Here is a 24,542-nt window from a genome sequence, read left to right as displayed (position 1 = left end):
AACTAGATGATGCTTCACAATTTGCTACTGTTTGACTAGTAAACCACTTTTGCTCCTTTGATTAGATGCATTCTCCTTTCTACCAAATTTCTAAACTCTTGGTGACTCCATCTCCTTGGCCTTCTAAGGAACACTAATGCTTGAAGATTTTCTTGCACTATTGTCCACCGCATGTGCTGCATCTGCTTTTTGTTGATTGTTACTTGTTGGTGTCATAGCCTGTTTCTTATTTTGCTTATCCACTTCTTGACTTGCATTGGTATTCTCCATTGTCACCTGCATGCTACCATCTACATTGTCCTGCTTTTGAATGTCACCCAACTCCTGAATATTTCTTGGTTTTTTTCTTTGACCAGACTCATCCACTTGATCATGCTCATCTACTGCATTTGTCCCAAACATCAGCCCAAGTGCATCTTGTGAAGACTCTGATGACCCAGCAGACTTCCCTAAACCATTTTTACCACCTACTACATCACCTTCTTTCATATCTTCCTCCATTTGGTCACTCCATAATATTCTCCCTATCCCACCATCCTCTGCATTACAAGTAGAGGGGACATCTGGGCACACCTGATTCAAAGTAACCAACTCCTCAACAAGTTTATGACAAGCTGATTGCAGACAATGTTCAGTTGACTTAGGTGACTGCTTCTTCTTTCCAGGAGTGAAAGTAGGAGCATTCACATTCAAAGGTTTTTCAACCAAAGCATTTTGTTGCTGCTCCTTATTTCCATCTATTGCATTACCATTCTCCACAGGTGATCCTAGTAGCAATTCTACTAACTGTTTATCTGCATTCTTATTGTTCTCCCCACAGTCTTCCATGATAGTATCAGCTACATTCTCCTCAAGAGCAGCAAACTTGTTAGTAGTTTGCAAATTCTGAGGATCTGCAATGACTAACTCCTTCCCCATATTACTAGTTTGTGGAAAAGGTTGTTGTTTAAGAACTTCCCCTTTATTTTGCACATGCTTCTTCCCTTTTTGATTTTTCCATTGATGTAAGTCGTGCATATTTCCAACAACCTTCCCACTTGGCAAGCTTTTTATAACATGTTCATTTGCATTGTTAATAGTATTACCTTGATTTCAATCTTGAAAAGTCTCACTTGTAATTTTTTCCAACAACATCATCCTTCCAATCTAACAGCTCTGGATGCAAGTTCCAGCAGCTTTCCTCATTGTGCCTTTGCATACAATATTATTTACAGTATTTAGGCACATAATCATATTTGATTAGAATCCACCTTGCCTTAGTAGCACCAATCACCATGTCAACTTCTACAAGTTGTACTCATTTGAGACTGTCACGACTCGACTAGGGGCCATGACGGGTACCCGGAGCTAACCACCAAGCACCACTCATTCTATTACTCATCATACTTACTATACGATTCTTCATTATTCTTGTGCTCATAATCATAGGAAAACTATTTTTCATTTGGAAACATAATTACTGGTATATACATAAGCCCTTCAGCTATCAAAATAATACATATATACAATGAGGACATCGTGAGACCATATTACCAAAACATGCGTATCTACGAGCCTCTACTAGAGTACTAGACATAGGGACGGGGTATGACCCTGCCGTGCCCAAATATGTACACAAAATAAATAACCAAATAGCACCTTCGGAATAATGGAGTGCTCTTGTAAATCTGCTGGTAGCTTCTATGGATCTGCACCGTCTCTCTGTCTACCTGTGGGTATGAACACGGCGTCCAAGAAGAAAGGGCGTCAATACGAACATTGTACTGAGTATGTAAGGCATCAACAGTAACAATATATCAATGAAATAAGGATGCATCAAGTAAGGAGCAACCTGTAACTGACTGTCAATTATAAAAGAAATAATGCATGCTGGCTTACTCCATAATCATCCTCATATTATGTATGCATATATGTATAAGCTACCCGACTATATAGGTACGGTGTGATAATCATTAGCCTGCGTCCAGGCCTCCCGCGTCCGGGGTACCATCTTATGCCGCCCACTAGTGGTGTCTGCCCATGCCATCTAGACATGGAGTATACGATGCCCGCCTTAGCGATGTCTGCCCGTCCATGTAGGCACGGTTTAATATTGTCATCACATACTTATCATGAATCATGCATAAGACTCAAGACAAACTGTACAACTATCGAGGTGACATAAGGTCGTGAACCCCCGATTCCGTTATGGAGCATGCATAAGTATTCTGCCTCACCTTGAAGGAATTAGCATATAAGGTGAGTGCATACAATGAACAACGTCAATGGATCATAATAAGAATCATTAGCTTTGTAGAAATATAATATCATAGGCCTTAGACTCTTTAGACTTAGACTCATCATCATCCTTATCATGCTCGTAACATATCTCTTCTCTTATCTCATATGAAGCTCTTTACTAAGATTGACTCATAATTTTCGGGATGTAGGAAAGTCATGAAGAGATAGGGAATATCATGTCATAAGAATCATGCCTTAGAAATAAAGGACTGGCCTTACACGCCTTTTCATTTAGCTACTCTATCTCTTGAACGTTCCTCTTCTAATATTCACGTTTCTACCTTCAAGAGAGTTCATACTCATACTAGATAATCGATAACATAAGCGTGTTTGAACTAAAGCTGGGGAAAATTGGGCAGTATCTCCTTTGTTTCTACTACTTCCTCCATATCATATATCAACTCCCCAACGTCAATAATAACATTCATAATATCATCATCAATAAATTTGTCAATTCATCATTATCCAATCCCCACAATTTCCTCTCAGGGTCATCCATAATCATGATCATAATACAACATTACATTCATTATCATCTAATGTTTCTCTCATGCTATTAACATCATTCATAACGTAATTACAATCACAACATATCATGAATCATGATTCATAATAATCTACTACTCACAATTGCCACTAATCTCATATTTTGTAACCCATTTTCCATCTTCTTCCATAATCCAAGTGTTTCAACTTTTCAATACCTTAAAAAACATGGAATAATCATAAAATCACCTTTGAATGTGTAGAAATGGGTTTTGGTTGAAAATACTTCACTTGAAGAAAACCCTAGCTTAAACTTCCAAGAGATTTCTTGACTCTAGAAACCCCAAAGAGCTTCCTTGCACTCGATTCACTTGAATTTATGGTATGAACCTTTGATTTTCCTTGTATTCTTGAAAATGAAATGTATGGAATGTTCTAGAGGCTTGGAGAGGAGTGGAGCAGTGACGAGAATGAATATAATGAGGTGGGAGCAGATTTAAATACTTGGAAATACTCAGCCCGTCGGGACTTATACGGACCACTTATACGGTCCGTATAACATTGTACGGTCCATATAAGTGTCCGTGGTTCACCACCGTGGAAGGAATTCTCCCTGTTGGGTTATACGGACCCTTATATGGTCCGTATAATGTTCCACGGTCCGTGTAACATAGTCGTGTTACTCACAGTTTTTCCAAAGTTGTCCTCGTCGTTTCGTTTGGTCTCCAATCGTTATACAACCTTCTTAACACTTGTTTAATACTTCATTAATAATCTAAACATCCCTATAACTCGTCCTCAAGGCCTTACCAAACAATCCTTAGCGCAATAATTTACAAAACCTTTCCTAAACCCCACTTATACTCCACTTGTCCTTATCAATCCTTATTTCATCAATTCATATAACTTCAAAATCTTAACGTGTGCATTCTAAGAGCACTAAATATCTGTCTTACAGTATTAAGAACTTCCTATTATCCTTAAGCTCGCATTGGTTCATTCACTACACGACGACATGAAATTTCCAAGGTGTAAGACTCTTCCCCCCTTTTTGGAACATTCGCCCTCGAATGTCAAGCACTCGGGCATTCTACAAAAATTTCGCTAGAGTTTTCCCTGTAATATGGTATTAACATCCCGTCACAACAGCCCACAATAATATTGCCTCACAGGGCCACAACACAATAGCAATATAAATTGGCCACACGCGACCCATATGCATAAAAAGAAAACATACATACCTCATAATCTTGGTGTTGCATCTTGGCTCTCTTCCGGGGGCTAAAATAAGTGCGGGTATTTGGATTTCATACTCTCTTCTGCTTCCCAAGACATTTCTTCTCGGTTTTTATTTCGCCATAAGACTTTAACTCAGGCTACTTCCTTATTTTGAAGTCTCCGTACTTGCCTATCTAATATGGCAATGGGCACTTCTTAGTAGACAAGCTTTTCTGTCACTTGAACATTATCTATTAGGACAATCCTCGTAGGATCTCCAATACACTTGCAGAGCATTGTGACATGGAAAACTGGATGGACCGATTCAAGTTCTGGAGGAAAGTCCAATTCATAAGCTACTTGACCCACCTTTCGGATAATCTTATAGGGTCCAATGTATCGAGGACTTAACTTTCCTTTCTTGCAAAACCTCATCACACCTTTCATTGGTAACACCTTTAAGAATACCCAATCATCACCTTGAAATTCTAAGTCTCGCTGGTGGTTGTCCGCATAAGATTTTTGGCGACTTTAGGCTGTCAATAATCGGTCTCGGATCACCTTTACGTTTTCTACCGCTTACTGAATCAACTCAGGGCCTATTAGCTGTACTTCTTCTATTTCAAACCATCCAATTGGGGATCTACACTTCCTTCCATATAAAGCTTCATACGGAGCCATTTGGATACTGGAATGGTAGCTATTGTTGTACGAAAACTCGATAAGAGGTACGTGGTTATCCTAACTACCACCGAAATCTAGTACACATGCTCGTAGCATATCTTCCAAGGTCTGAATAGTACATTCGGCTTGCCCATCAGCTTGCGGATGGAATGCCGTGCTGAGCTTTACTTGAGTACCTAGACTTTCTTGGAAAGATTTCCAGAACTTGGCTGTAAATTGTGCTCCTCTATCTGTGATAATGGATATCGGAATACCCTGGAGTCGCACAATTTCTTTGAGATACAACCTTGCATAATCTTTTGCCGAGTATGTGGTTCTGACTGGAAGAAAATGAGCTTATTTCGTGAGTCTGTCCACGATCACCCATTTGGAATCATACTTGCCTCGGGAACGAGGTAACCCCACAATAAAATCCATGTTGATCACTTCCCATTTCCAAGTAGGGATTTCCATTGCTTGCAATAATCCTCCTGGCTTTTGATGTTCGATTTTCACTTGCTGGCAATTTGGACATTGAGCTACAAATTCTGCTATGTCTCTCTTCATGCCATCCCACCAATATATCAACTTTAGATCATGATACATCTTTGTTGCCCCTAGGTGAAAAGAATACCGAGAATAAAGAGCTTCTTCTAGAATTCGACGCGCAATTCTGCAACATTCGAAACACATAGCCTGCCTCGGTATCTAAGAATTCCATCCATCGAAGTTCCAAATGGAGACTTCTCTTTTTCATGAAGTGTGTCTCTATATTACCTCAACTGAGGGTCTTCATATTGACGCTCTTTTACTTCCATATTCAGGGATGAAACTGTGGGATCATTAATAGCAATCCCTGCACTACCTGAATCAATTATACGAACTCCAATATTAGCTAGTTGGTGGAGTTCATGAATTAGTTCTTTCTTTTTCTGGAGGAACTTCACATAGGCTACCCATTGATCGGCGGCTAAGTGCATCAGCTATTACATTTGCATTTCCGGGGTGGTATAAAATGCTCACATCATAATCTTTCAATAATTCTAACCACCGCCTCTGCCGCAGATTCAACTCCTTCTGTTTGAAAATGTATTGAAGACTCTTGTGATCTGTATAGATGTCAACATGCACACCATACAAGTAATGACTCCACATCTTTAATGCATGAATAACTGCAGCATATTCGAGATCGTGACTTGGGTAGTTCTTTTCATGTTTCCGTAGCTGCCTCGAAGCATAAGCAATGACTTTACCATGCTGCATTAACACACATCCCAACCCAACACCGGAAGCCGCACAACATAGCCATCTTTCCCTTTTAGGAGTGTCAAAAACTGGGGATGAGGTTAATCTGTCCTTCAACTCTTGGAAGCTACATTCATAAGCATCATTCAACTGACTTTTGGGTTAGCTTCGTCAATGGGGCTGAAATAGAGGATGTTATGTTCCGTGTTTTCGTATAATTGGAAATCGAGAAATAATTAAGATTGTGCCTTATGAGGAAATATATTGATTTTAGTAAATATGACTATGTTGGTTATGGAATCATTAATGTTAAGACATCGGCGAAGGCCGAGGGTAAATTTGGAATTTCGGAAATTAGTTCCGGGAATTACAAAACGGGACGTTTTATGAATTGGGCCAAGAAAATATAACACAAAGTGAGGCCCAAAATTTGATGGGGTGGCCGGCCATATCCATGGCCCAAGCCCCTTTCTTAATGATCATGTGCCATGCACATGACCAATAACATGGATATATACTAATGTGATACTTAGAATTATCTAGAACAAAACAAAAATTCAAGAACACCTCAAAGTGAGGCTCTCGGCCGAGAATGAGAAAGAGAGAAAGAAAAATTTTCCTAGCTTGTGTTGTGATCCAAAAATCTTAGTTTCTTCATAGTTGTGAAGTACTCACGACCCTCTTCAACGGGGTACAATTTGTTTGGCACAAGAGCGACGTTTGCGACAAGTCGAGTTTTTAAGAAAAGGTAAGAATTTTGCTATTCTAATGTTATAGAATTGATATGAATGTGTTAAGGATTGAGAATAGACGAGAATCCCGTAACTTTGATGGGCGTAGAAAACCGTTGGTGTGTGTGTGTTTGGTGTGGGAGCCGTGGCACATATGAAGTGCAAAGAGTGTGAATTTGATCTTGTTTAGTTTGTTTAATGCGTCGTTGTGACCTTTATGTTATAAATGAATGATTAATGAATTGAATTGGCGTTGGAAAATGATTTCGGAACATTATCGGAAAGTATATACCCTTGGTATATTTGTGTATATCACTGTATATTTATGATACTAAAGACTTTAAATGTGACATATGGTTGATGTTAATGAATTCGGAATGAAACGATGCAAGTTAGAACGTTCGTTGTAAGTTTTGATGTTTTGAAAGAAATATGGAAAGTAATGAATTTTGGGAAATTTTGTATATGGTTTGGAATATATTTGGGATGTGATTGCATAATCTTGAATGATTGAATGAATACAATAATGTGGACATAAGTTTGGAATTGTGAAGTTTGAATGAAAGTTGCCAACTTTTATAGTAAAGAAGAATATTGAAGTTAGAATGATTTAGTTGTGGTTTATGTTGTTTGTGACGTTTGGGTTGTTGTTGTCGATGTTTATTGAGCCGAGCTAAGTCTCGGGGGTGTTAGATATATAGGGGAAGTGCTGCCGAAATTTCGGTAGGCAGAAATGAAGTTAATGGAATTTTTAAGCTTAAGAATCTCTAATAGGTAACTTTGACCATTTGCAGATTCTGGACGAAACGGGATTTGATTTTAAGGAGAGCATAAGACGCCTATAAGGTATGTAAAGCTTCCCACTCCTTCGTTTGGCATGTCTTAGTATGTTAGGTGAATATTGGAACCTCCGGAGCATTTCTGCTCCTCGAAACCCGATCTACAAAACGACTACTATTCATTCAATTCAATTGAAGCCTAAAGGCTCTATCTTGGCTAGAATGCAACCAAATGTTCGAAACCTATCAAAATGTGATCGGGTCACTTTGAAATCATTATGTACGATCTTTTGGCCTTTAAATGTTCGTAAATTATGTTCGCCACCTCAATTTGACTCGAGGTGGGCCCGCTAACCCCGAGACGCCCTATTCGTCCTATTGGGCTCCCTTTTTGGATGAACTTCGATATGAGATCTTCGACCTTGAAACTTCCCTCTATGAAATATGTTTTGACTATTGTGATGTGTTAAGTTTCGTTTGAGCCATACGTACCACTTTGGAAACAATTTGTGAGATAAACTTTCGTATGAACTAATCATTCGACTATTTTGGTTTACGAAATGATTTATGAGATTATTAAATTTTGAAAGGCTATTTTGAAATATAAATTGCATTTGTTTGCTCAAGACTCCGATCGTGCCTTATTATGACTTCGTTCACCGGTTCCCGGGCCGGTTATGATTCGTGCGCCTTATAATAATTCGGCTGTATGCTGTGTTCCGGTTCCCGAGGCCTCGCCATAGGGTCGGGTCCCGTTTGGAGTTATGCTGTGATATGGCTAGTGATGCGATACGCTCACTTATGTTTGTGTTCGGGGATGTACGGAGATTCGAAACCTTCTGGTGTTATGCTGTGTGTGGCGCCAACGTCGGAGTGGCGACCACGTTCTTAAGCGTTGGCATGATTTCGTTTGCATTATGTATACGTATATGATTTTGATACGGATTTTGACATACTGATTTGTACTCCACTTTGTCATCTGATTTGCTTTCGGTTTTGGCCCATATTTCTGTACTCTGTGCTTTACATACTTAGTACATATTTCGTACTGACCCCCTTTCTTCGGGGGGCTGCGTTTCATGCCCGCAGGTACAGACATTGGTGATCCTCCGCTGTAGGCTTCACTCTCTGCTATTTTGGAGTACTCCTTCTTGACTCGGAGTCCACTTTTGGTACAGACTCCCTTTTGCTATGTATATTCTGTACATTTGACTATTTGGGTACGGCGGGGCCCTGTCTCGCCATATGTCTTTGTTTTGAATTCGTAGAGGCCTGTAGTCATATATGTGGGGCGAGGGTCCTATATATGTTTGTTTGATTTTGGTTTTCTGGTCTTAAAGCGGTCCGTTTGTTATGATGGCCCTAAATGGCCCTTATGCTTATATTTGCACTTATGACCGGCGATGTCTATTCCGCCGCTCCGTTTGGATTCGATATGACATTTTGATTTGTGCGACCGCTTAAGACATATTTTGATATAACCTATGTCGATATGACTTTTATGAAATTCTGAAATACGTTCGGATTTGGTAAATGAATATGTGATTTGGTTTGGGTACCCAGGTAGGGTGCCAGTCGCAGCCCACGGGGCTGGATCGTGACAAAAGTGGTATCATAGCAGTCTGTCCTCGGAATGTCTACAGGCCGTGTCTCGTAGAGTCTTGTTTATCGATGTGTTGTGCACCACATCTATAAACAGGGAACTACAGGGCATTTAGGATGTTACTTTCTTTGGAATCTTAGATCGTGCGATAGAGTTGTGCTGTTAGGGTGATTTTGATCTGACTCGCTATTGTGTTTGCAATGATGCCTCCGAAGAAGGCAACGGCGGCCCAGAAGGGCAAAGCGAGGATGGGAGAGACTAGTTAGGCACAACGCGCTACACAGGCTCGTGTTTATGATTTGCATGAGGTTGTGCCTCATTCTAAGGGGTCTGCTACACGCCCACTAGTACAGCCTGGAGCAGGACCTTCAACAGCTCCAGAGGTCCGGGTACCCGCTCCTGAGACTCCAGCTCCTCAGCCAGGGGCCGAGGATAGGACCCTGAGGGAGGCTGTACAGTTGCTGACTACACTGGTGGCAGGACAGGCTCGCCGACGCAGGCGGAGGGACGATGATGATGATGACAGGCGGGACAGCCTGAGAGTTCGGGAGTTTCTATTATGTGGCCCTCCAGAGTTTTTCGGGTCTAAGCCCGATGAGGACCCCCATGACTTTATTCGGGGGATGCAGCGCTCACTGGACTTGGTCAGGGCTTCAGAGACCGAGTCGGTCGAGCTGGCTTCGCACAGACTTCGAGATGTTGCCACCCACTGGTACGAGACTTGGGAGTTATCCAGGGGTGAGGGTGCTCCTCCAGCAACGTGGGATCAGTTTGTGACTGCTTTCACCCGCCACTTTTTGCCCCCGGAGTTACGGCGGGCGCGGGTTGATCGATTCTTACATCTGTAGCAGAGGGGTCGGAGTGTTCGTGAGTATAACCTTGAGTTTGACTCTCTTGCCCGATATGCGCCTGCCGTGGCAGCAGATATGTCCGATCGGATGCACAGATACGTTATGGGATTGGATCGGTATTTGATTGACGGTTGTATGGCAGTGTCATTGCAGACAGATATGGACATTGCCCGACTTCAGGCCTATGCGATGGGTATGGAGGACCGTCACAGGTCTGATCATCCTGGTAGAGATCGGGACGGGAGGCCGCCCAAGAGGGCTAGGTCCGCAGGTTATTCCGGGGATTCTCGAGGCGGACAGCCTCAGCAGCAGCAGCAGTCAGGCAGACAGCTACCTCCGTCCGGCCGGAGTACTCAGTCAGGCAGCCGGAGATTTGACAGTGCAGGACCGTCTGGGGCCGGTCAGAGCTCCAGAGCGGCAGGTTCACAGATGAATAGAGGTCCCAGCCAGGCCAGACCACCCAGGCCCCGTTGTCCTCATTGTGGGAAGTCCCATCCCGGGGAGTGCTATCGAGCGACTGGAGCTTGTTTTTCTTGCGGTGGTCAGGGCCATTTTATGAGAGATTGTCCGTTGGCCAGCGGTTCTGGTAGTGTGGCTCAGCCTACAGGGTCAGCCGCCGGTTCATCATCTGCTCCATCTGTTGCACGCCCTGCAGGGTGAGGTGCGCCAACACCGGCGGGACGCGGTCGAGGCCGCGGTGGCGTTTCAGGTTCTAGCGGTCCCTCGAACCGCATATATGCTTTGGCCAGCCGCCAGGATCAGGAGGCTTCGCCAAACGTCGTCACAGGTACATTACTGGTTTTCTCCATATCTGTATATGCATTGATTGACCCTGGTTCTACTTTATCATATATTTCCCCGCTCGTTGCTAGTAAAATTGGGATAGTGTTTGAGCCTATAGAGCCATTTGAGGTAGCTACACCAGTTGGGGATTTTGTTATAGAGAGACAGATCTATAGGGATTGTTCTGTGACTATTTATGATCGTTGCACTAGGGCTGATCTGATAGAGTTAGACATGCTTGAGTTTGACGTCATTATGGGTATGGACTTGTTGTCTTCTTGTTATGCTAATGTTGACTGCCAGAAAAAGGTAGTCCGTTTTCAGTTTCCAGGGGAACCAGTTATAGAGTGGTTTGGATCCACAGCATCGCCGAGGGGTAAGTTTATTTCATACCTCAAGGCTAAGAAGATGAACCAGAAGGGTTATATTTATCATTTGGTTCGTGTGCACGATACTGCAGCGGAGATACCTACCCTTCAGTCCGTTCCGGTCGTCAGTAAATTTCCAGATGTATTTCCTGACGAGCTTCCTGGCCTTCCGCCTGAGCGGGAGATTGATTTTACTATAGAGTTGATGCCGGATACGCAGCCTATATCTATTCCCCCGTACAGGATGGCACCGGCTGAGTTGAAAGAGTTGAAGGAGCAGCTGAAAGATTTGTTGGATAAGGGCTTTATCAGACCCAACACATCACCCTGGGGAGCGCCGGTATTGTTTGTTAGAAAGAAAGATGGGTCACTGCGGATGTGTATCGACTACCGGCAACTGAATAAGGTGACTATTAAGAATAAATATCCCCTCCCCCGGATTGATGGGAATCATCAAGGATCATCCAAGTCAAGAAATCCAAATGGAGAAAAACTAGGGTTTTGCTCAAAGAAGAGTATTATCAACCAAAGCTTGTTCCTACAACTTCTAAGGTAAGATTCATGATTTTTAAAAGATGTTTAAGCTATTGGAGAATTAAAATATATGGATTGTAGAAAATGTGGTCAACTAGGTCATGAATGATGAATAGTGACATTTTGAGAAATAGTTTGAATTGAGTTATGAATGTTGTTGTGTTGTGATATGAATGTGTTATAAATGGTATTAAGATCATGAACTAAACACTTTAGACGAATGGACGAAGTTGGGTGTTATGACCATGAATGTGGGTGAATTAGAGGTAAATTGAGGAATCTAAATAATATGGATAATGTGAATGACTAATGGCCATTGTTATGATATTGATGAAGGTTTAAACGCTAGCATTGGAAGGGAACGTGCAAGTGTAGAATAGTTTGACGGAAAGGTATGTAAGGCTAAACCTTCTTTCATAAGGCATGGTTCTTGGCCAAATTCCTATATTCCTCTATATGAGTATGTTGTCTTCACATGGTTGGCATTCCGAGCTCATAAGCACACAACCCTTGATATGTACTATGATTATACTATGTTCCTCACATGACGAGTAAGTCCAAAATGTAGATGTAACGATAATGATGCGGATAGTAATGATGATGAGAGTAAAATGAGATTAGAGATGCTTACGAGCTATGAGATATGTATATGTATGCCTATGAAGGGCTATGATAAGACCCCAAGCTTATGATGCCGGGCAAGACTATATGTATATGACAATGTATAATGTATGTATACGATTACGAAACGCGCGCACACCTCTGCAGATGGTACGGATAACCCTGATGCCTTGGTAGGGCCAGGTATGTATGACCTTGAGCCTTGGTTGGCCAAGCATGTGTAAGACACCGATCCTATGAGGTCGGGTATGCTATGTATATAATATGAATATGAATGTGATAAGACTATGTATAAGAATACGAATAAGGACATGTATACAAATATGAGCACAAGTATGGTACGAGTATTATTATGGGATATGAACGACGATGTATGCAAGTAAGCGACATGATGATGATGATATTACTGTCTCCAATCCTATGCTATTTCATATGATATCTATTATGCTCCCATATTGATGTTGATCACGCTTTACATACTCAGTACATTCTTCGTACTGACGTCCTTTTGTTTGTGGACGCTGCGTCATGCCCGCAGCTGCACAGGGAGACAGACTTGATCCATAGCTGCTTATTCAGAGATTGCTTAGCAGAGCTCTATTTCTTTCAGAGCCGTAGCTTTTGGGTACTTATTCTTTTGTGTATATAATTATGGGCATAGCGGGGTCCTGTCCCGCTCATACGATATGTCAAACTCTTAGAGGCTCGTAGTCATGTGTATGTGGGTAGAGATGTTCGGCCATGTCGGCCCATGTTTTTTATATCTTTTGTTGGCCACGTCGGCCTTGTACTTATGATGTGGCACAGATGCCTATGATATGTTAAATGATGATGGTCGTCTAATGGGATCAATATGATTAACGATAAGAAAAGCACAAATTGACTTATGGTTCACCTAGATATTATGTTATGTATGATAAGGGGGTACTCGGGTGGGGTAGCACCGGGTGCTCGTCGCGGCCCCCTAGCCGGGTCGTGATAAAAGTGGTTCAGAGCAGTTCAGTCCTAGGATGTGTCTACGAGCCGTGTCTAGTAGAGTCTTGGTTATGGGTGTGTTGCGCGCCACACCTATAAACGAGAAGGTGCGGACATTTTAGGAATATATGACCTTCTTTTCTTCATAAGAATCGTGCGATAGAGCTATGATATAAGAAATTCTTGTTCCTAAATCGTGTGTTGTGTATTTCAGAGATGCCTAAAAAGAAAAAGGCTACAGCAGCCCAAAAGGGCAAGACGGTGGCAGAGAAGCGGGCTGAAAGAGCACCGCCACCGGTAGTAGAGGAAGATGAGTCCCAGAGTGCGGCTCAATCTCAGTCCTCCCAGACAGTGCCTATTACTGAGGAGCACGTGGGAGCCTCAGCCCCAGCTCCAGCTTCTCCACCGAATGCTTCGGGCCAAGACGTGAGAGAGGCCATTAATTTGTTGACTCAGTTGGTTGCGGCCCAGACTCAGAGGCCAAACACAGGGCAAGGTGACAGGGTTGTTAGTGCAAGGGCCCGTGACTTCATTGCTTTGAAACCCCCGGAATTCTTTGGGTCGAAACCAGAGGAGGATCCCAAAGACTTTATTGATGGTATGCTAAGGACGCTCCGATTGATACATACTTCAGACACTGAGTCGGTAGAGCTAGCATCCTATAGATTGAGAGATATCTCGATCCAGTGGTATACAGTATGGATGGCTTCGCGGGGAGCCAATGCACCTCCGCCGGTATGGCAAGAGTTTGTCGATGCTTTTCTCCGTCACTACATGCCTCCAGAAGTTCGGCGAGCTAGGGCCGATAAATTCTTGAATCTGAGGAAAGGTAGCATGAGTGCTACAGAGTATAGTCTCCGCTTCAATTCCTTGGCTAGGTATGCTTCGGCCATGGTAGCGGATATGGGCGATCGGGTGCACCGGTTTGTGAAAGGCCTAGGGCCACACTTGATGGATAAATGCTTAACTGCGTCCCTTCAGGATGGCATGGATATTGCACGCATTCAGGCACATGCTCTGGAATTAGAGGAACACCTACAGCAGCGGAGAAATGAACGTGAGCAAGATAGGGGACATAGCAAGAGAGCTAGACCTTCAGGTTCGAGCAGCGAGTCCAGGGGTGGACATAGACAGCAGTTTCCCAGCCATTCAGGCTATTCTATGACCAGCCCACCTCCACGGTTTTCAGGCCAGGGCCTCGATAGATCTGCTCGTTCAGGGCCGAGTCCGAGTTATACAGGACCTCAGTTCAGAGGTGATTTGGGCCAGTCAAGGCCACCCGTACCATCGTGTTCCCAGTGTGGGAAGATGCATTGGGGTCGATGCCGATTTGGTTCAGATGATTGCTATTCATGTGGTCGGCCAGGCCATATTATGCGTGATTTCCCCTCATTACATGGTAGAGGTAGGACCCAGCCATCAGGGTCGGTAGCCGGATCTTCGGCATCTGTACGCCCTACGAGGCCAGGTTTACATGCGCCAGCTGGCCATGGTAGAGTCAGAGGGAGAGCTCCCAATACTAGCGGTTCTCAGCACCGTATTTATGCTTTGGCTGGACGCCAAGATCTTGAGTCTTCTCCTTACGTGGTCACAGGTATATTATCGGTATTCTCTCATGATGTATATGCTTTGATTGATCTGGGATCCACATTATCATATGTTACTCCATATATTGCGGGTCGATTTATAATTGAGCCGGAGTCTATCAAGCCTTTTGAGGTGTCTACACCCGTGGGTGAATCGGTAATAGCTAGCCGAGTATATAGGAATTGTGAGATTGTGATTTGTGATCGTCGTACCGTGATTGATTTGCATGAGCTAGAGATGGTAGATTTTGATGTCATTATGGGCATGGATTGGTTGGCTTCTTGTTATGCCAATGTTGATTGTAGAATGAAGATGGTTCGTTTCCAATTTCCGGGAGAACTAGTCTTAGAATGGAAACGAAATTCGGCATCACCAAAAGGTAGGTTTATCTCCTATCTAAAGGCAAGAAAGATGATCACGAAAGGGTGTATTTATCACCTAGTGCGAGTTCAAGATGTAGAAGCTGAGTCGCCGACTCTTCAGTCAGTTCCGGTAGTGAATGAATTTCCGGATGTGTTCCCGGAAGAGCTTCCAGGCCTTCCTCCCGAACTAGAGATTGATTTTGCGATTGATGTGTTGCCAGACACTAAACCCATATCTATTCCTCCCTATAAGATGGCACCCGCAGAGTTGAAAGAGTTGAAGGAACAATTAAAAGACTTGCTTGAAAAAGGATTCATTAGGCCTAATTCATCCCCCTGGGGAGCACCCGTATTGTTCGTCCGGAAGAAGGATGGCTCCTTGAGAATGTGCATTGATTATCGGCCATTGAATAAAGTGACAATTAAGAACAAGTATCCCCTCCCAAGGATTGATGATTTATTTGATCAAATGCAAGGTGCCAAATGGTTTTCAAAGATTGATTTGAGGTCCGGGTATCACCAAGTAAGAGTTAGGGAGAAAGATATCCCTAAGACAGCTTTCAGAACAAGATATGGCCATTTCGAGTTCCGAGTAATGTCGTTTGGGATAACTAATGCACCGACAGTGTTTATGGAATTAATGAACAATGTATTCAGGCCTTTTCTGGATCTATTCGTGATCGTATTCATCGATGATATCCTAGTGTATTCTGGATCCAAGGCAAAACATGTGGATCACTTGCGTATTGTCCTTGGAGTTCTTCGAACCCGAGAGTTATTCGTGAAGTTTTCCAAATGCGAGTTTTGGTTGAACTCAGTGGCATTTCTGGGCCACATTGTTGCAGCTGACGGTATTCGAGTGGATAGCCAAAAGATTGAGGCAGTGAAGACTTGGCCAAGGCCCACGACCCCTATAGATGTTCGTATCTTTTTGGGCTTAGCAGGTTATTACCGAAGATTTGTTGAGGATTTCTCTTCTATTTCTGCACCGCTCACCAAGTTGACTCAGAAGTCAGCTAAGTTTCAATGGACAGATTCTTGCGAGCGTACTTTCCAAGAGTTGAAATACCGACTGACTTCAGCCCCAGTCTTGACACTTCCAGAGGGATTGGAAGGATATGTTATTTATTGTGATGCTTCAGGCGTCGGGCTAGGCTGTGTATTTATGAAAAATGGTAAGGTGATTGCGTATGCTTCTAGACAATTATGGAAACATGAGCAGAATTATCCTACCCATGACTTAGAATTGGCCGCGGTGGTCCATGCTTTAAAGATATGGAGACATTACTTGTATGGGGTCCACGTGGATATTTATACAGATCATAAGAGTCTCCAGTACATCTTCAAGCAGAAAGAGTTAAATTTGCGGCAACGACGATGGCTAGAGTTGCTAAAAGACTATGATGTTGAAATCCTGTACCACCCCGGAAAGGCAAATGTTGTGGCTGATGCTCTTAGCCGTAGGTCGATGGGAAGCCTAAGTGATGTACGACCAGAAAAGAAAGAGATGGCTCGTGATCTTCAGCAGTTAGCTAGCCTAGGAGTCCGAGTGGTGGACTCAGGTAGCAGCGGAGCTACTATTCAGAATTCAGCAGTTTCATCGTTAGTAGCGGAAGTAAAAGAGCGACAATATGAGGATCCCATGCTAATGCAGTACAGAGATACACTCCCTCAGAAGGAGGAGTCATCATTTGACATTTCGGAAGACAGAGTTCTCCGATGTCGAGACAGGTTATGTGTTCCCGATGTGGCAGGTCTACGCCATCAGATTTTGAGAGAAGCTCATTGTTCCCGTTACTCCGTTCACCCCGGAGCGACGAAAATGTATCATGATCTTAAGACTATATATTGGTGGAATGGGATGAAGAAAGACGTAGCGGAATTCGTAGCTCAGTGTCCTAATTGCCAACAAGTGAAGATATAACACCAAAAGTCGGGTGGCTTATTGCAAGCTATAGAAATCCCAGCTTGGAAGTGGGAAGTGATTAATATAGATTTCATTACAGGGTTACCCCGTTCTCGACGTAAATATGATTCTATATGGGTGACCGTGGATAGACTCAAAAAGACAGCGCATTTCTTACCGGTCAGAACGACCTATATGGCAGAAGATTATGCAAAGCTTTATCTCGGAGAGATAGTGAGACTCCATGGCGTTCCGGTATCTATTATCTCTGATAGAGGAACTCAGTTTACAGCCAAGTTTTGGGGGTCTTTCCATGAAGGTTTAGGGACCCAAGTGCGCCTAAGCACGACATTTCACCCACAGACCGATGGGCAAGCTGAGCGTACTATTCAGACTCTTTAAGATATGTTACGGGCATGTATGCTAGATTTTGGAGGAAATTGGGATGACCATTTGCCACTCATTGAGTTTGCTTACAATAACAGTTACCATTCTAGTATTCAAATGGCACCGTATGAGGCTCTATATGGGCGAAAGTGTAGATCCCCAATTGGGTGGTTTGAAACCGAAGAAGCTAAGTTGATAGGGCCAGACTTGGTGCAGCAAGCAATAGAGAAAGTTAAGCTCATACAAGATCGGTTGCTAGCGGCTCAAAGTCGTCAGAAGTCCTATGCGGATAATCGTCGAAGAGACTTAGAGTTCGAAGTGAAAGATTGGGTATTCTTGAAAGTGTCGCCGATGAAGGGCGTGATGAGATTTGGCAAAAAGGGGAAGCTCAGTCCCCGGTATATTGGGCCATACGAAATTGTGTGCAAAATAGGCAAAGTGGCCTATGAGCTAGATCTACCTCCAGATTTGGAGTCAGTCCATCCAGTATTTCATGTCTCGATGCTTCGGAAGTGTATTGGAGATCCTACGAGGATCGTCCCAGTGAATGATATTCAAGTGATAGAAAAGTTAACTTATGATGAAATACCCATTGCCATATTAGATAGGCAAGTACGGAGGCTTAGAAACAAAGAAGTGGCCTCAATTAAAGTTCTGTGGAGAAATAACAATCGAGAGGAAATGGCATGGGAAGCAGAAGAGAATATGCGATCCAAATACCCACATTTATTTCAGCCCTTGGAAGAAGTCCAAGATGAGACGTCAAAATCATAAGGTATGCATGTTTTCCCATTTATACATTCAGGTCGTGTGTGGCCAAATTTCTAGTACTGTTGTATTATTGCCCTGTGAGGCATTGTTATTGTGGGTTGTTGTGACAGGGTGGTAGTACCTCATTACAGAGGAAACTCTGGCGAAATTTTTATAGAATTCCCCAAGCCTTTAACATTCGAGGACGAATGTTCCTAAGGGGGGTAGAATGTTACACCTCGGAAAATTTCCCGTTGGTACGCAAGTAAATGAACTAATGATGTGTGCAATGAGTGCGAGTGTATAATGTTTCATGGGAAATGTATAAAAAGGGATGTGGATGATTAGAATGAAAATTCGAGAAATGAGAAAAATTGAAAGTTAGCAAAACTGTCCAGTGGTCGTATATTGCAAAATATGGACCGTAAAGTGCAATACAGTTCGTAAACTGGCAGACGTAAACTGCCATGCAAGGCTTCAGCTTTCTGCCAGTGGTCGTAAAGTGCAAATACGGACCGTAAACTGGTATACGGTCCGTAAACTGCCAGGTCGTAAACTGGCATGCCAAACTTCAACTTTCTGCCAGCTGAGGAAAAGCTATAATACGACATGGTGGACGGACCGTAAAGTGATATACGGCCCGTAAACCATGGTCGTAAATCACCATGCATGCAGGCCAAAGTCTCTGGTCCTGCTTAAGCTTAAAGACTACCACGAGGGACGGTCCGTAAAGTGGAATACGGACCGTAAACCTCCATGGACGACCACTGTTCACCCAGCACAGATTTTCCAATTCATTAAATATGAGGATCAAGACTTGTCTTATTTCATTTCCACATTACACCACTTCTCTCTAAAACTTCTCTCTACATTTATTATATGAGTTTTCAAGGATTATAAGCCATCAATAACATTAAGACAAGTGAATCAAGGATAAGGGAATCATCAAGGATCATCCAAGTCAAGAAATCCAAATGGAGAAAAACTAGGGTTTTGCTCAAAGAAGAGTATTATAAACCAAAGCTTGTTCCTACAACTTCTAAGGTAAGATTCATGATTTTTAAAAGATGTTTAAGGTATTGGAGAATTAAAATACATGGATTGTAGAAAATGTGGTCAACTAGGTCATGAATGATGAATAGTGACATTTTGAGAAATAGTTTGAATTGAGTTATGAATGTTGTTGTGTTGTGATATGAATGTGTTATAAATGTTATTAAGATCATGAACTAAACACTTTAGACGAATGGACGAAGTTGGGTGTTATGACCATGAATGTGGATGAATTAGAGGCAAATTGAGGAATCTAAATAATACGGATAATGTGAATGACTAATGGCCATTGTTATGATATTGATGAAGGTATAAACGCTAGCATTGGAAGGGAACGTGCAAGTGTAGAATAGTTCGACGGAAAGGTATGTAAGGCTAAACCTTCTTTCATAAGGCATGGTTCTTGGCCAAATTTCTAAATTCCTCTATATGAGTATGTTGTCTTCACATGGTTGGCATTCCGAGCTTATAAGCTCACGACCCTTGATATGTACTATGATTATACTATGTTCCTCGCATGACGAGTAATTCCAAAATGTAGATGTAACGATAATGATGAGGATAGTAATGATGATGAGAGTAAAATGAGATTAGAGATGCTTACGAGCTATGAGATATGTATATGTATGCCTATGAAGGGCTATGATAAGACCCCGAGCTTATGATGCCGGGCAAGACTATATGTATATGACTATGTATAATGTATGTATACGATTACGAAACGAGCGCACACCTCTGCAGATTGTACGGATAACCCTGATGCCTTGGTAGGGCCAGGTATGTATGACCTTGAGCCTTGGTTGGCCAAGCATGTGTAAGACACCGATCCTATGAGGTCGGGTATGCTATGTATATGAAATGACTATGTATATAACATGAATATGAATGTGATAAGACTATGTATAAGAATACGAATAAGGCCATGTATACGAATATGAGCACAAGTATGGTACGAGTATTATTATGGGATATGAACGACGATGTATGCAAGTAAGCGACATGATGATGATGATATTACTGTCTCCCCTCCTATGCTATTTCATATGATATCTATTATGCTCCCATATTGATGTTGATCAGGCTTTACATACTCAGTACATTCTTCGTACTGACGTCCTTTTGTTTGTGGACGCTGAGTCATGCCCGCAGGTGCGCAGGGAGACAGACTTGATCCATATCTTCTTATTCAGAGATTGCTTAGTAGAGCTCCATTTCTTTCGGAGCCGTAGCTTTTGGGTACTTATTCTTTTATGTATATAATTATGGGCATAGCGGGGTCCTGTCCCGCTCATACGATATGTCATACTCTTAGAGGCTCGTAGTCATGTGTATGTGGGTAGAGATGTTCGGCCATGTCTGCCCATGTTTTGTATATTTTTTGTTGGCCACGTCGGCCTTGTACTTATGATGTGGCACAGATGCCTATGATATGTTAAATGATGATAGTCGTCTAATGGGATCAATATGATTAACGATAAGAAAAGCACGAATTGACTTATGGTTCACCTAGATGTTATGTTATGTACGATAACGGGGTGCTCGGGTGGGGTAGCACCGGGTGCTCGTCGCAGCCCCCTAGCCGGGTCGTGACATACACAAGTAAGCAGCGGTGCGAAAGATGCATGTTGGATAAGGTAAGAATATTGAAGTATGATTGACATGTAAAGTTGAAGAATGAAAGGGGAGGTAATAGGAAGGTATAACAGGACAGATCGTTAGAGGATCAGGTACGTCCCGAGGTGCGATGTGTGAGATAAGTTCCGACACCTTTATACTTTTTACTTGAAATTGGGAGCCCTGTGTGGCTATGATATGATATATACGTATATATGTTGGCCCTGTAAGGCATTGTTGGTATTTCCTGCGTGCAGGTTTTGGGATAGTAAGAAATACAGGGGAAACTCTGCCAAAATTTTCCTAGAAATGAAAAGAGGATGAGATATAAGTTCGTTATATGTCTTGAAAGGTCATGTCAACAGTGATGATAAGATTTGACTAAGTTGCAAGTACGTCTGACTTCGAGAAATAAAGTTAACGGTTGAATTGACAGTAATAGTAATTATGAGGTCGATATCAATATGGTAAATTTATTATGTTGGATTAAAGCTTTAAGAGATACCCTCCATGTCATCCGTAAGAGGCACCATTCTTACTTGGGAATTTTTTTTTCGAAGAAGCATATATGAGCAGCAAAGTTTGGAATTCATTTGAACGGACCAGAATACTTTCCAGCCACATGTTTACCTTAGAAAAGCTCATATTGAAGGACAAAAACGTCCAGCAATTAAGTTTCACTACATTGGAAGAATACAAAGCATACAACAAGTAGTTTATGAACTAAATGATTCGTTCACTACTCAAGAATAAATCTGGAGGTAAACCATGTGAATCAAGCACTAGAAGTCCTGTGGTGCTTGTCGAATTCTAGTTTTCTTTTGGTGGTGGTTGGAGAATGCTTCATGGTGACATTTTATTAGTTCTTAATCAACTAATTGGAGATGGAATTTGTGGAAGGAAAACTCAAACTTGAGGGCTGTCCAGGATCATGTGTTTCATATGTTGTTGATGAAACGCTAGAATAATTCGAAAGGGATTGTGATACTAAGGGATGATTTAGAAAAAGGTGGCAAATCTTAACAAAACATTTTATTGAGGTATCGAGTGAACCGATAAGTAGGGATAAATTACGACGAGTTAACAGTTAAAAGGAGTAATAGTATGATTGAGATAAAGTACAAAGGAGGAAGAATTATGACAAATTATGAAGGTATTGATAAGACAACGTGTGAGATATTAAGGATAAGATTGATCAGAAAGGGTGAACGGTTAAATACGCCTCCACAGAGTGCAATTGAAACATAGTAAGAATCGTGAATAAGCTAAGGAAGTGTTACGTTATAGGATGGATTACGAACGAGACGTAATGTGAATACAATAAGGATTGTTATAGAAATGAGTAAAGCCTAACGAGGAAGTAACTAAAGGATATGATGTGATCAGTGTGAAATGGAAAAGCAAATATAAAACTTACAAAGTCCTATAGGGAAAGTTCAGAATAGAGATCAAGTGGTAACGAAAGTGAAAGCGAGCACAAGAAGAGAATGAGTTAATTGAAAGAAGAAGATAAGAAGAAAGCGAGTGGGATTACAGTGTTGCGATGTGTTATGATGTGTATAGCAAATAAAACGAGTAATATAAGCGACAGAATTGTGAAAGACCAAACTAAAGGAAGATAAGAAATGAGATAGAATGAGTGCCAGAAATGACTGGTATGATAAGAACAAATAGGGATGAACAGAATATACCTTGAAAGTGAGAAAGGGGTTATGTAGAAGTAGTGCTTTCCGAAGGATACAGGAGTAGCATAAGATTCCTCGTGCACAAAATAAAAGATGGACATAGACTGGAGAAATGAAAGGAATACTAAACGAAGCACTCAAGACAGACGTAATTAATTGAGTATGAGTATAGGATAAAAGGGAAGTATATAGCTACAAACTTAAGGTGTAGTACGACGAGAAGGTGATAAGACAAGACTACTATTAAAACGAATTTGATATGATTTTGAGTAAGTTAGAAGTTAGCGTTCGGTATACAACAAGGGTGAAAGAGCATGAGGCATAAAGGAGTACTGCGTGTATGTGGCTTCACCTCGGAAATAGTGAAATCCTTATATATATATATGTTTATCCAGGGGTACGATGGGGCCCTGTCCCGTCATATTTTACTATTGATACGCTTAGAGGTCTGTAGACATATGTGTGGGTTGTGTATAAGTTCTGTTCAGCTGTGTCTCTACGATGTGCTATGATATGATGTTCGTCTGTAGTGGCAGCCTTTTCGGCTTGCATATGACATTGATATGTAGTGGCAGCCTCGTCGACTTGCGTATCATTTTACGATTTGATTAGTGTATTCCTCAGGTGACGGTTTATCTGGATATATATATGATGTTATGAACCTTTGGAGTTCTTTTGCAAGTTTCCATATTGTTCATAGATTCAGTTTGACTATATCTAGTAGGTAGGTATATGAGTGTCCAGCTCGGGCACTAGTCATGGCCCATGGGGTTGGGTCGTGATAGTTTCGATAAGGGTTGCAACCAACCAGATGGGACTTGATGCTCGACCTTTATTTGTTGACAAACTAAGCATTTAGAAATAAATTCCGCAATGTCCTTCTTCATACCATTCCACCAGTAGTGTTCTTTGATGGTTGGTACATTTTAGTACCTCCAGGATGCATTGAATATGGTGAAGTATGTGCTTTATTCAAAATTTATTTCCTCAAGTTGTCATCTTTAGGAACACATAACCTATTTCGATAAAATAGAACACCATCCTCCCTTTATTTGAGGCTATTTCGTAAGATAAGCATTCATGGCTCTTAACTTGAGAAACGAAGGCAAAGGACTTAAATATAACCTAGTAAAGGCTTTGCGACTTAGAGCATCTGCAACCACATTGGCTATACCTGGATGATAGTCAATGATACAGTCATAATCTTTAATAAGTTCAGGCCATCTACGTTTCTCAAATTCAACTCTTTCTGAGTAACAAAGTACTTCAAACTCTTATGATCCGTAAATATGTGACCCGTTTCTCTATATAAGTAATGCCTCCAAATTTTCAAAGCAAACACTATGGCAGCGAGCTCAAGGTCATGAGTAGGATAATTAAACTCATGTGGTTTCAATTTTCGGGAGGCATACGCAAGCACTTTCCCTTTCTGCATCAGGACACAACCCAAACCCTGATGAGAAGCATTGCTATACATCACATACTCTTTCCCTTCAGTTCGTAGAGTAAGTATAGGAGCTTGTGTCAATAAGGATTTGAGATTTTCAAAGCTCTTTTGGCATTTGTCATCCCATACGAACTTGACATCCTTCCTCAAGAGTTTAGTCAAAGGACAGGCTATAATGGAGAGGCCTTTGACAAACCTTCTATAGTATCCCGCTAAGCCCAAGAAACTTCTTACTTCAGTTGGACTTTTAGGCAGTTTCCATTCAACAATAGCTTGAATCTTATAAGGATCCACCTTCACACCTTCAGCTGACACAACATGTCCCATAAAAGCCACTTCACCAAGCCAAAATTCACATTTAGAAAGCTTAGCATAAAGCTTTTTCTCTTCCACAATTTGCAAAACAATCCAATGATGCTTTTCATAATCTTCACTATTCTTGGAATATATTAAAATATCATCTATGAAGACCACCACAAATTGGTCAAGATAAGGCTTGAACTCGCGATTCATCAGATCCATGAATGCCGCAGGAGCATTCGTCAACCCAAATGGCATCACTAAAAATTCATAATGACCATATCGAGTCCTAAAGGCAGTTTTTGGAACATCTT

The 24,542-nt window shown here is 41.9% G+C and overlaps 1 protein-coding gene across 1 annotated transcript; it reads right to left on the bottom strand.

The window, feature by feature from the left end:
• Positions 1-1,108: 1,108 nt before the first annotated feature.
• Positions 1,109-24,486, bottom strand: LOC132628558 (uncharacterized mitochondrial protein AtMg00860-like). The gene is made up of 2 exons (XM_060344334.1): positions 23,894-24,486; positions 1,109-1,190 (listed from the first exon to the last, which is right to left on the bottom strand). The coding sequence occupies exons 1-2, from the start codon at positions 24,484-24,486 to the stop codon at positions 1,109-1,111; spliced, it is 675 nt and encodes a 224-aa protein (XP_060200317.1).
• Positions 24,487-24,542: the final 56 nt, after the last annotated feature.

This window comes from Lycium barbarum, chromosome 2, assembly GCF_019175385.1.
Source record: "Lycium barbarum isolate Lr01 chromosome 2, ASM1917538v2, whole genome shotgun sequence".
In the NCBI taxonomy this organism is placed as follows: domain Eukaryota; kingdom Viridiplantae; phylum Streptophyta; class Magnoliopsida; order Solanales; family Solanaceae; genus Lycium; species Lycium barbarum.
The sequence above is the reverse complement of the archived record's forward strand: the minus strand, read 5'-3'. Positions and strand labels throughout refer to the sequence as shown.